Consider the following 13,841-nt stretch of genomic DNA (forward strand, 5'->3'; position numbering starts at 1 on the left):
TTGAGAAACGGCCGATTCGTTCATCATCCAGTCAGCGCTAAGAAAAATAACAGACACCACGTGACAATCCGTCAGCGTTCTACTTCGAAATCTGCCTAACTTTCAACCGAATAATAACTCGAAAGCTCTAATATCTTAAAATATACATTATACTATTTCTGAATAATATAAATAAATTAAAATAGATTTATTATTCAAACTTATCGGGCCTGGCCAATTAGAGACAACGTCCGGGCCACTAAGCCCCGCCCATTTTAATATCTCCGGTTTCATGCAAATAAATAACCATTAACATTTTACTGTCTGCGGACCCTCGTTGAAAAACCCGGGGACCTACTGTGCGTCATCGCTAGAGCGCGTCTCCGCCCTCCTCCTGTGCTCAATAACGGACGGGTACTTCCTAGTACTGCTGCTTTATCTTACTATCATCAATCGCGGTTTTAGTATTCCAGGAGAGTGGCATGATTTGCACGGTGTAGTCATGTACTGTACATTATAACCAGGCAGCGTTTAATGTCGAAAGCGCCGCTGTGCACGCTCGTCATATGTTTGAAGGTTTACAACGTCTCACGACCAGCGAGCGTGTTTTTGCTTTAGTTTAAGAGCTATTTCGCTTTCACAATGGCAAGCGACGCGGTCAAGAGGTTCATTTGCTTATGCCGATATCTACAAGAGCCTTGCCACGTCGCCAAATTTCAGCAACTTTGTGGCGTCCGAGGGACATTTACTAAAAAACCGTCCGAGGGTGACGCGAGGCTTTCGGTCAACGGTGCGTGCACGGGGCAACGTCAGGAGGACTGCGCTGCCGGTGGGAATACAACACAGGGACTTCCGGGACAAAGACTGAGAAAAAGTTTAAATGATAGGGATATTAAACAGGATGAATGTTCCGGGGATCTCAACAGACCCACAATATCAACCTCAAACCGGACCGAGGGAGATACTGCGGGTTCAGAGACGAAGGGCTCCAAAGAAATAGTGAAGCCTTTACGTAGAAACTCATTGACTGGTGATGTCGGACAGGAGTTTATCATCGAGAACAAGTTTCTGTTCTATTTGTTCACCATTGGTACCGAGCTGGGCAACGAGATGTTCTTCATCGTCTTCTTTCCATTTCTTATGTGGAACGTGGATCCGTATGTCAGCCGGTGTATCATCGTGGTGTGGGCCTGGGTGTTGTTAATCGGTCAGTCCACGAAAGATCTGATCCGGTGGACCCGTCCTGCATCTCCTCCTGTGGTTAAAGTAGAGGTGTATTACAACTCAGAGTACAGCATGCCATCCACACACGCCATGACCGGAACCGCAATGCCCTTCAGCCTGTTCATGCTCACATACAGCCGTTGGGAGGTAACTTGTGCTTGCCTTTATTTTATTAAAACGTTTGTTTTACTTCATGCCACCTCCATTGTCCACATCAGTATTTGAATGCCCCTCCCATTCACGATTTTTACCCAGCAAAATATTCTAGACCTTGGCAATATTTGAGCATATTTAATTGCTTTTTTATTTTATATGAAGTCATTTAAGGTCCCCTAGTGGGGCCCCCGGACCCCTGGTTGGGAAGCACTGCCTTATTTGCCATTTTTGATACAAAGCCTATCAGTAATCTTGCATAAACCTGTGAGACAGGTAAAAGTTGGCTTTGTGTTGTTAATCTAGGTGTTTTGTGCCTGTATTCATCTGTCAGCATAATCAAAACAAACGTTCCAGTTATCAACCATCAGTTCAGCTGATGATAACCAAACACCAAGTCTCCCACTTTCAACCCAGTAATCTCTGCTAAAATCTCTGCTAAATCCAAAAGAAACCATCACAGAAAGTTAAGTGGATTCATTGGTTATAATGAGAATAATGTTGTTTTAATAAAAACTGTCTGTAATGGTCTCTGCTGGTTCTGTTGGAGGATGACATCTCGCCAATGAATCCTACTAGAATACTAAGGCCTACACACTACACAAATGGATTTTAGTGGTTTTAATGGTGAACAGCTAGGGGTTCATAATGACATTTGTGAAGCAAACCAAACCAATAGAATATTAAACAACAAAATACTTTGTCAGTGCCAAAATATATCTAGCACATTTAATTACTTTGTCCTTTTTCTACAGAGGCAGATTTGGGTGATCATCATTAATGTTAAATTGGATTTATCTCGGTTCCTTAAGCATTTACCGATCATGGAAGTAATCTTTCCTTACACCTAGGAGGATGGTTTTGTTTTACCGTAATATTAGGGCATTCATCTGAAAATCACGATTCCAAATTACGCTTTTATATAATGCTGTCATGTGCTTTTCTTCACTGGTTTGTAGCACTTATTTTTTTAAACTAACACCATTACAGTAACTGTGAAGCCTTCTGCATAATTCTGCCAACCTTTCAGATACATATGTCAAGGTTTTATCTTGTTTTCTGTACACTTTTACATGTTCTTATTCATCTTTGTCAGCAGTGCTCAAAACTGCTGATCGCTGTGCATTGCACCTCCTATGGATTTAGGGGTGGTTTCCTGGACAGTAAGCCAGGACTAGGCCTTAGTTTAATTAAAAAAGTATATCTAGTTTTAACAAACATGCCTTACTGAAAACATTACTTGTGTGCATTTTAAGGCAAAACACAGGGCACTGATGTATTTTAAGATATGTTAGTGCAAGTTGTTTTCAGTTTAGACAGCTCTTTTAGTCTAGGACTAGTCTAATCCCTACCTAGGAAACCGCCCATTAAAGTCTTATTAAAAGGTTTTTGTCACAAAATAATGCATCTTTGTAGTTTATTTTCTCCCGTTAAATATAAGCGGAAGCTAGGAACAATAGCCTCAAACGTGTTTCCTTTTCCTTCTCCGCTGCTTTGGCTTATTAAATTTTAACACATCACAAATCCTGTTTCAAGTTGGAACAGGCTGTCTTTGATGAAAGTGACAGTACAAAAGATCTCATCTGGATACCTCAAAACCATTTTTCAGGGATAGTGGCCAGGAGCAGCACCTGGCTTTTTCATCAGTTTTTAAAGGAGACCTGCTGCGAACATGAATAGCAAATAAGGTTGTTGGCTGTTTGGTTTTAAGTCACAGCTGGTAAAAAACATACAATATGACTGGAAAGCTGAACAATGATGGTTAATGGTTGGCATTTTCTCAGTTCAGTAAAGAGAACTGAAACTGCTGCAAAAGCTGATATTAAAAATGCATTATTATGTAATGCTTCAACAAAAATAAGCTTATAAGTTATTCTCTGTGTCTTTCTGTCCCTTAAGCAGTCTTTGCTTGCATGCAGCACAGTTAATGAAGCAGCATATTTAAACAATTCTGACAAAATGCATTTGGGCAAACTTGCAAATTAGAAGCATTTTAAATAGACATGGCACTGTCAGTAAAAAATTGACCATAGCTGTCACTGGGGCGGTACCCTGTCATAAAGCACAAATTTGTACTTATATTAGTACCTGGGTGATACATTTTAGTACCAAAGAGTGCATAATAGCATAGGGGAGAGCAGTGGACAACCTAACGCTTTTTGGTTTTGGCTCAATCATTCAAAAAATATTTGAGTTTGATCAATTATATTTTTACACAAGCAACACACACATCTCTGCTACAAATGAACATTTGAAGTTTGTTTCTAGTATTTAACATTCTTGGACAATTACACCAAATGTGAAAGAAGTGCAAACGTTACAACTTACCCCATAGGTGGGGTTAGTTGTAACACTTGCTAAAAATTAAGTTTGCAGGCAAATATTTTAATACTATTTTGTCAACATACTTGAAGTGGATATTGTTTATATGTCTGTCTATAATAGACAGGTATCCACACTGTATTCATTCATCCAGCCCTTTTCTAACAATAGTTTAATTATAAATGCGGTTTTCATAACGCAAGTGCTGAGGGGTTAGTTGTAACACAGCGTTACAATTAACCCCGCTCGGTCAAAATATTTTCAAGCCCACCAAAAAAGTTGCTAAGAGCTGCAGACATATTTCAAAACGATGCTATGTTTTAGTCAACAAGACACTGATTAATATGACATAGCATTGGATTTGGTATCTTACACACACAACTTAGAAACCGAAAAAAAAAAAAACATATGATGAAAAAATTTACTTACATGCCACCACACTCGTTCATCAATAACTCTCTAGAAAAACATTATACATTTCCAATAATTTGCGGGAGATCATCTTTTGGCAGCTTGAAAAAAATACTGGAAAAACAAAACGCTTAACCTTGTGCAACAATGTAAACAGTCCGTGTTACAATTAACACCTCGTTAGTTTTTGCCCCGCGCACCCCTACATATTGGTACAAAATGTATACACATCTATACCTTAATGGTACATATTAGGGCATTTTTAAATCGCATTTTTAAATTTTTTTAAATTAATTTGAATGCCATTGCCATTTATAACTGTCTGAAATGCCTCCTATTTTTCTTTATCCAAATGTTAAAATATTATCTTAAATCCCAACTTAATATGTAGATTCAAATGTTAGACAGGATTTGGTTTGAGAGAAAAATAGGCAGTATTCATTTCCTAAATGTTACGGTGCATTCACACGGGGCGTAAGCGTTAACGCTTCCCATTCACTTTTAATGGGAGACGTTATGCATTGGCGAACTGAATTGTGGATCCGTCGGCATCGCGTCAGTGCCGTAGGTCACGGCAGGAGTTGAAAATTTCTCAACTTTTCAAGCGGCAACGCGTGCGTCAGCCAATCAGATTGCCTTATTCAAATAACCTAGGCGGAGCCAGCCAATTACGTTTATGGAAGACCGGAGCTTGTGTTGCGGCCACTGTGATTGGCCGTTGGCCACGCTTCAGACAAGCCTTTCGTCAAGCGTTAACGCTTACGCCCCGTGTGAATGTACCGTTAGGAATAAAATTTTCATTTATTGACAGGATAATATTAGTTACCACATGTAAGAAGATTTATAATCATGTTTCTGAACTGACTCTTTGATGCTGTTTATGCTTTACAGTATCCGTTCATGTTTGGACTGAGTGTAGCTCTGTCCTGGTGCATCCTTGTGTGCGTCAGCAGGATTTATATGGGCATGCATTCTGTGCTGGTAAGTCAAATTTTTAACTACACACTTAAATCATTGTGAAATGGTTAAATATGTAGTTGTTCAGTTTAAGTGCTCGCACGAGAATAAGCAGAATGTGTTATTACACTATTAAAAGTTGGAGGTTTCTGTTGAAATCGAATGTAATATTGCTAAATCGATTGAATCTGTAAGCCTTGCCAAGAAATAACTGTTAAAGGGATAGTTCACCCAAAAATGAAAATTGTTATTATTTTCTCATCCTTATGTTGCCCTAAACCTGTATGAATTAGATTTTTTTGGTGGACATGAAAGTAGATATTTGTTAAATGATGGTAAGCAAGCACACAGCTGATTGTAACCATTGACTTCCATAGTAGGAAAAACAAATATGATTGAATTCAATGTGTACCATCAGTTGTGTGCTTACTATAATTTATTGAAATATCTTAATATTACAATATTTCCATAATATGTAATTTTCCTAATATGGTAGTCAATGATTATAATCTGCTGTGTGCTAACAATTATTTAACAAAAAATCTTCTTTTGTGTTCATCAGAAAAAAAGAAATTCATACAGATTTACAACAACATGAGGATGATGAAAATGATGACAGAATTTTTGGGTGAACTATCCCTTTAAATGTCACTGACCTTAGTATCTTTGGTTTACTGCTCAGCCCTTTTCAGCTGTTCTTTTTAATGTATAGCCACAGCTTTTCTGAAACTTTTATTGCAGCTTCGTGAGAAAAATTTAGGGAACTGTTCAAGAAGAACCGTGAAGCAATGTAATGTGTGATGCGGCAGTTTCTGTCCATCAGTAGCACGCCAGGAACTAAACAAATCAGTGAGTCATCATCATGGCTGACTCAGTATCATCGGATGATTTAACACTCGTGTTTGGATAATTACTTCCCCTGGGGTTACAAAAGCCAATGTTGATCATTTACATTTTGCAAGTCTATAAGATTAATAGACCAGAAATCAGAGAGACATCTAGTTACACAAGCTTTGTGTTATTCCGCAGAGTTGCCATGTTGTGTAGTTGTTTGCAGGGTTGCTGATGGTATGTGTAGTGTAACAATCGTAAATGATTTACAGTTAAACACCTGATATTTGTTTTAAAAACAGCATTTTTGTCTTTTTAATTTTGCTGCCAAAATTAGATGCTGGTTGCCAAGGTGATGGGAGGCTTGTAAATTTAATGCTGTGCTTTGAGTGAGGGTGCATGAATCATCTTGCTGTAAATCTGCAGACTCAATGATTTAGGAAGTCTTTTTGAACACTTTTTGAGTGTTGTGGAAGAAGTTTAATTCTCTGAAGTCTGTAAGAAGCTTCATTCTTAAAGTTTATTTATATAGCCACATATGGTTGCAATTGTGATAAGAGCTCGGATGCAAAGACACTAAATGCCACCTCCGTCAAACAGCACACGTATTATACGTTCATCAAACACTACACTTAATCCTGGCCTTTCAGAAATACAGCTCTGTTGGCCGAATCCATTAAACGCCACAACGATTTTTCAGCAAAGTCCTCTAAGTGCATGAAAGAACAATTGGACAGCAGTGCGTGTAGGTCTTGGTGCAAACATATTTGGATATTGACTGCATTTTCAAGCTTTTAACCTTTATTCGGAAATGACAGTAAAGAGTAACTAGAAACTGTTTTAGAGTAGGACATTTTTGCAAGTACTTAGCGTGTTTTGCAGCAAAATGCAGTCAAACTTGTTAAAGCCAATAAAATGACAAAAGTGGCATTTGTAAAATTAAGGGATTTTAATTACTGACTAATAACCTTTTCATTGCCATTAAGTGAAATGACGAACCTAAACATAAGAGCTTAATAAAAACTTTTCAAGAATACATGTCAGACTTATTTTTTGCATCTGAGCTCTTCACATTGTCCCTAAAGCTTCTATCTTACAATGACTAATGGTATGTGTATACTCTCTATATAGGAAAAGGTAGAGCAGTACAAGACACGTGTGCACCTGTGCATGCATTTTTAAAGTACTTTATGGACAGGTTGAACAGGCTATAAGTCCATAGAGTATGTCTGTCAGAGATTTCTGCATTCTTTAGAGAAAGAGTTTTTGTCATGATTGTATGAGTTCAAGTCATTAGACACTTCCTTCATCTGCATGTTCCTTTGACGCTTTTTATGTGAACCTTAGCATGAATATATTGCACAAAGACGATAGTCATCAGATCATATGTCTTCAAGTTCTCAAGTTCATGCTCTAATCTACTGTTAACCTTGAACATGTTAACCTTGAACGCAATACGTTCGATCAGGCGACACAAGTACCAAAGTTTTTAATAAAGAGTGGATTGGATTTGATTGAAGCTTAGCAAATTGAGTTATTTAAAGCCCCTATGAAATTTATATTAAACTTTTTTTCTTTTTAGTATAAATATGTTGTATCCTTAAGAATAAATGAAGAGTTTGGTTCCAAAATCCAATAAATCCATTTTGACTAATTTTGGTAAAACTCTGTTTTATATACCAAGAAAGTGAAAACCACAATTTTCTGTTATAAACTTTTCATAACATCTTTAGGTTATAAAAACATACATTTAAATCCATGACAAGTTTTTTCAAAATGCTATAAATCTATTGAATCAATATATAAATTTGCCATGTTATATTCATTAAGTTGACTAGTGATATACACCGATTGAAAAATAAATTTTCAATTAAACTCAAATTTAATTTTCAATTAAAAAATTCAAACACTTACTTTGTCATATTAATAACACTGTCATTGCTGCACTCATCCATGGGACGTCGTCGCTGAACTTTTTTGCAAGCGATCAGTTGTAAAATGTTTTGGTCCTGTTCGATTTTCATTGGCTTCCAATAAAATAATGGAAAGTTTTTCATAAGATCCCCTGGGGTCAACGTGTTAGCATGACAGAAGCTTGATGCTGTCGCGAGAACAAGCAACAGCTGACATTTTTCCAACTCCAGTGCCGCTCGCATAAATTTAGATTTTGATGGCTTACGTTTCTTCCCTGCCACAGAAACCACCACAGGTTTATCAATGCCATCAAAAAGTATTAGTTTGTTTGTTGATCAGGAAGTACAAAGTAGATGAGGAAAACTAGGATTCTGTGTGTATTCAACGCGCCACCATTATTGTTTACAATGCATGGAATGGTGCACTGTGATTTGTTGAGTGGGTTTATTGCGTAGAAGGGGGAGTGGCGTTTATCATGTGTTGGGAAAAAAGGGAGAAAGGGTGACAGAATAACATGGGGGATATTGGATTTTAAGTAAAATCAAGAATTTACTTTTTAGTTCTTGCCTGACACAATACTGATTTTGGCAGTAACTCTTTTTTTTTAAATGGCGTTTAAAGCGTTTTGGCACCAAACTCTTCAAATATATCTTCTGTATGGAAATGTTGTCAGTGTTTTTGGACCATACCAGTTTATAAGCATTCAAAACCTGTAGTTTGGCTTATGCACTAAATTTCTAGAATTTTAATGACATCGCCTTACACTTCAGCTCAGTGGCGGCGTTTCACGAAAACCTAGGGTATGGCAAAATTTCTTCGTACAAGAAGGCCATTCAAATAACGAATCTATGAAAACACATTATATCCATGTGTGTACATACTCCACCAACTTGTATAAAATCATACTTTGATTGCACGGATCCACTTACTGACAACAATACGGAAGCAATACAAATGAAAAACAAAAATAGCATAATAATATATAATAATAATAATAATAATTCTTAACTGTGCAACTCCAGTAACAGATAAACTAAAACAAGATAATATCAAAACTGTAACATCCCTTCACAAATCTTGTCATGACAGCCGCCAATAAACACTTATAAAACACAATAAAGACTTTTAATGATGTGATAGAGAAGAGCACACGTAGTTAACCCAGCCAGCTAACCAACTAAGACTAAAACACTATAAAACTCTTAGTAAAACAGGGCTAAATGCAGAAACAAGTCTTACCTTTTGTCGTCGTGCAGTTTTAATTCCACAAGTCGCCATATTCAACAACGCGCGCAAATAATACAATTCACTTCGACTGCTACATTTCAAGAGAACATGTAAGAGAACATGTTTATTTATCCACAGAGAACAAATAATTTAACTTCTGGAATAATGTATGCAATATGCATTGCGCGAGTGTGTGGGAGAACCGTGAGTCTGTTTGAATGTTAAAACAAAAAAGGAGTTTACTTGCGAAAATAAAGATTATAACAACAGCGGTCATCATGAAACCTTCTGCACAATTCAAGCTGCGCTGCAAGAACGACAGGGTGATGACATCAAAGTACCGCGAGGGTGAGGCGAGAAATCATCGGAAGAGTTTGGTTTTTAGACCGCTCTCGCGGCATGTTGATGTCATCCACATGTCGGTTCCTGTATTATAGCATGAAGTCGAGCACACGCGTAAATTATCCATATTAGTGATGTACCAATGTTCAGATATGTTCTACTGAAAATATTTAACATTATTTTTAATAAGCTTCATTATAGCCTGTTGATTTCTGGTGTTTTGTCTGAATGCTAGGGTATGGCAACTGCCATACCCTGCCATACGCAAACGCCGCCCCTGCTTCAGCTTCTCATCAAATTTCATGTCCAGTCCAATGTTCTTTAGATGATGCAATGTTCTACAGGGTGAGCTGCAGGAACATTTAAAGATAAGGAGCATGCAGTGGATAAGGGTTTCGTGTGCAGTGTGCGCATGATGCAATTTTCATCATCAGAAGATTGTGCGCGTACTGTAGCTACACGCACCACCGGATTTCTCAAACCCTGCGCACATTGTACGCGCAGGTTGTGTACGCACCTAAAGGTGAATGTAGTATGTAGCCCAGCATTTTGTCGCATCATGGAAGCGTGGAACGTCTGTGTAGGCGTGCGAGTGAAATAAAATATACTTTGCAAGGCTGTGCGTTCTAACGTGTACGTACATGTAAAAACAGACCATACTCTGGGCTTAAGATCAAGTGTGTGGTGGTACAAACCAAATTTGCAAGTAAAGAAATGTTGATCTCAAACTTCCATGCCACACACATTGACCTACCCACAAAATACTGGCTAAGGTGTGTGAAACCCAATATAATATTCACATGCCAAGTTTTTGAGCTCTTACCCGGTAATCCTAAAATACATAAGTGGACGTCCTTTAAAGGTAATGAATGTACTGTTTAGTCTACCCAGTGTTTGAGTTTGGCTGGGTGTTCCTGAAAATCACTGGCAATTCTGTACTCGGTGGAGTCATGTGTACTTCCATATAGACTTACCTCAGTGTTTATACAGATCAGTAATATGCGAATACAGCCTGCTATATGCCAAGGTTTTCACTACGCATCTATAATGTGTTTGCTGGGGCAGTTTTACATAAACAATGAAATGAGGTGCTCAGATGCAAAATGGTGATTCTCACGAAATCCAGATTTAGAAGGTGTCCAGCATCAGAATTTGTAAAAAGCCATTGAAGCCAATTTTTTTGCACATATAAGATTAAGGTCTGATCTTAATATAACCATTATATTCAGAGGATTTAAAAATATTTCCTATAGAAGTATTTTTTTTTAGATGATCATTATCAAAAATGATAATTACTGCAACAAGATATTAGATTAAATATATGCATTTACAAACTTATGTTTCGGTAATGAGAACTAAAAAGTTGCATAGGTACTATGACAAACAAAATTTCAACTTTTATTTGGAGAGGAAAAAATAAGAACTACTTACCTGGTAGCCATCATGAGTCTCACAGTCAATTATGTCCCTTCCAACTTTTTTTTTTTTTTATGTTAGTTCCTTGAGGGCTTAAACAATTATTGAAAATTGTTGCGGAGGATGAGTCTTGGTCTTGGAAACATTTATATTCCTTATTATTGTCTCTACATTTACTAATAATCACCAAACACAGCATGTTTCTTTACTATAAATGTTTATAGTATAACATTTGTGAAGCTTTTTATTGTTTTAGATTTTTTAATTATAAATATTTCCATGTCAAAGAACCCAAATCCAGTCATGGACATGTAGCGGTAATGAAAAATTTTCTAAATTGGGTTGTATGATGCCATTTGAAATCATGAGCAAAATATAACATGAAGAGATGTTTGTAACTGTATGCTTCTTATTTTGATAGCATTTACTTTGCATTTACTTTTATTATCAAAATGTTTCATGATGACACCTCATGAGTCTAATTCCATGAGAATCACCCAAAAGCCTCTAAATGACACCGCCATCAAATATTAGATGATGATATAAACTGAAAGCTCTTGGCACATATTATACGTCCAACAAATAATTTTGCTTTAAATACGCTTATACCTGGTCTCAGGCCATTCAGGAATACCAGTTTGATTGCAGAATCCATTAAGAGTCTGATAAAAAATGCTAATTTACATATCAGACAAGCTTAAAGGGTTTTGCATCTGAGCTCTTCAAATATAAATGATGGTTTGTCTAAAAATGAAAGCTTGTTATACATGATTTGTCGACATAATCAACTTCATGGTTCCTGAATTAAACTGTTTGTAGCCAGATTTCTGCAGAAACATTTATGGAAAATATTTTGATATCCATGCATCCATTTGATCTCGTGCATTCACATTTTTGCTGAAGTAGCTGTTGGTTCATCTCTGACTTCTCTTTTCTCGTATCTTACAGGAGGTGATCACGGGTTTCCTCTACAGCGTGCTAATCCTAGCAGTTCTCCAGCCCTTGTTGGATGACATTGACGAATTCTACCTGTCTCACAGCTATGCCCCTCTGGCTATCTTGATCTCGCATGTTGGTTTCAGCCTGGTGGCCTTCTCCCTGGACACATGGAGCACCTCCCGTGGCGACACCGCTCAGGCGTTGGCTACTGCCTCTGGGGCGGCTCTGGCGTCCCGTCTCAACTATCAGCTGGGTGTGCTGCCGGATCCTTCTACGGAAGCTCTGCCGCTCACCATGCCCTTGATAGACGGGGCTTTGTTGGGCCGCTCAATTATGCGTCTCCTGGTGGGAGTGGCCGTGCTTTTAGCTGTTAGGGCGGTCATGAAGATGGTGGCGATTCCTGTGGCGTGCAGGATCTTCGGTGTGCCGTCGGACGACGTGCGGAAGGCTAGACAAAACGCACATGTGGAAATCTCTTATCGGTATTTGGTCTATGGCACAGTGGCCTACTGTTGTGCTTCTCTGGTGCCCATTCTCTTCATTTACCTTGGCTTATCATAAATCTTCCTTGTTATTCAGTAATATAATGTACTTCTACGATATGCTTTACTCATGCATAGACCTGACTTTGGGTCCAAAGGTGTAGGCAATATGATTTATTTTAGATTTTGTTTTGTTTAATTTGACCACCTTAATTTTTAATACGTATTTATTTTACGTTCGCATTCTTAGAATGTAATGTTTTTGGTTTTGTTTGGCCTCAGCATCAGATGTTCATCACACATCATTTGCATTCATGCATTTGGCAGATGCTTTTCCATTCGGTGCATTCAAGACATACATTTTGTGTTCCCTGTATGGGAATTGAACCCATGACTTTTGCACTGATAATGCAATGCTCTACCAGAACTAGACGAACACTATCAAGGCGTATGTGATGGCACCATGCATTGGTGTCGCATTCCTGAACGGGATGTTTGAAGTTCCTGAAGATGTTTTCCTGTATATCCTACATTTGTCCTTCACTGGTTTGACACCCACCCATCCTGCACTCTTGTACCATCAACAATACATTTCTCACAATCATATAGACTGTGGCTGTTTTTCACCAGTACTGTGTGCACTTTTGCCTGGGAAAGCAAAATAATCCCTGTGATGGACTGATGCTCCATTGTGGCCAAGCTAGTCAGACATTATGCTTATGATGCGATGAAATGCATAATAGTTTTTCCCATAATCCTCTGTTCTTCCTTGGGCTGTGAACGGTGGCATGACCATGATGTTTAGATTCAGGAAAGTCACATTGAATTTTAGGTGTAAAAATTGTGTATTTATCTGGTGTTTTACAATGAACGGTAATGCGCTGAGAGAATGATGGGAGTGGAACTTCCTCTCTGTATGAATTCTGTACACACAAACTTCCTGTGGATGTGTTGCTTGGAAAATGCCACTATGAATTCAAACGTGGCAGTAAAGTTAATTCAACATTTACTTGATGTGTTTGGAAAGATGTTTAATTCAGTCATAGGTTTTTAAATATTAATGTTGTGCTAACACAGAGAAAGAGAGAGTAGCTAAAATGAATGAAGTAGAAACACAATTTTGTAATTTTTCTTTTAGTGATCCACACTTTTGTTCCAGTTCTGCTTAATTATTGATGGGGTAAAGCAAGTTAAAATTCAGTTTATAGTTGCAGATGTTCAGGGTGTCCCTCCTGTCATAAAGACGGTCCGCAGTGTGGAAATGATGCATTCAAATCTCTATTCTGGAACTTTACTGATTTTCTTGTTTTTTCTGCTTAAACTTAACTTTTTAATAATGATTATGGGCGTGATGAACATTGCCAAAGTAAATAAATGTATTTTATGACTGCCTGAAGTTGTCAGTATTAATCTATTAAAGCCACAATATGTAGTTTTTCACCACTATTAACAAAGGCGAAGCTTAATGAAGGAGAGTGGAACGATGGGAGGTGTTTTCACCATCCGGAGATGTATGAAGTTCGATAATCATGTTCATGGATGAGGTAATGAATTAATTTTATTTAAAAATAAATTTTTAATTCGTTTTTTTTTACCTGTACGTTTGACCACTTTATTTTATGTCATCATAATGAATTATGCTGG

At 37.7% G+C, this 13,841-nt stretch overlaps 1 protein-coding gene across 1 annotated transcript; it reads left to right on the forward strand.

The window, feature by feature from the left end:
- The first annotated feature begins 261 nt into the window (after positions 1 to 261).
- On the forward strand, positions 262 to 13,589 carry sgpp1a (sphingosine-1-phosphate phosphatase 1a). Its single transcript, XM_065257205.2, has 3 exons — positions 262 to 1,350; positions 4,981 to 5,070; positions 11,725 to 13,589. The coding sequence occupies exons 1-3, from the start codon at positions 622 to 624 to the stop codon at positions 12,274 to 12,276; spliced, it is 1,371 nt and encodes a 456-aa protein (XP_065113277.1). The 5' UTR covers positions 262 to 621; the 3' UTR covers positions 12,277 to 13,589.
- Positions 13,590 to 13,841: the final 252 nt, after the last annotated feature.

Source organism: Paramisgurnus dabryanus, chromosome 12, assembly GCF_030506205.2.
Source record: "Paramisgurnus dabryanus chromosome 12, PD_genome_1.1, whole genome shotgun sequence".
In the NCBI taxonomy this organism is placed as follows: Eukaryota; Metazoa; Chordata; class Actinopteri; order Cypriniformes; family Cobitidae; genus Paramisgurnus; species Paramisgurnus dabryanus.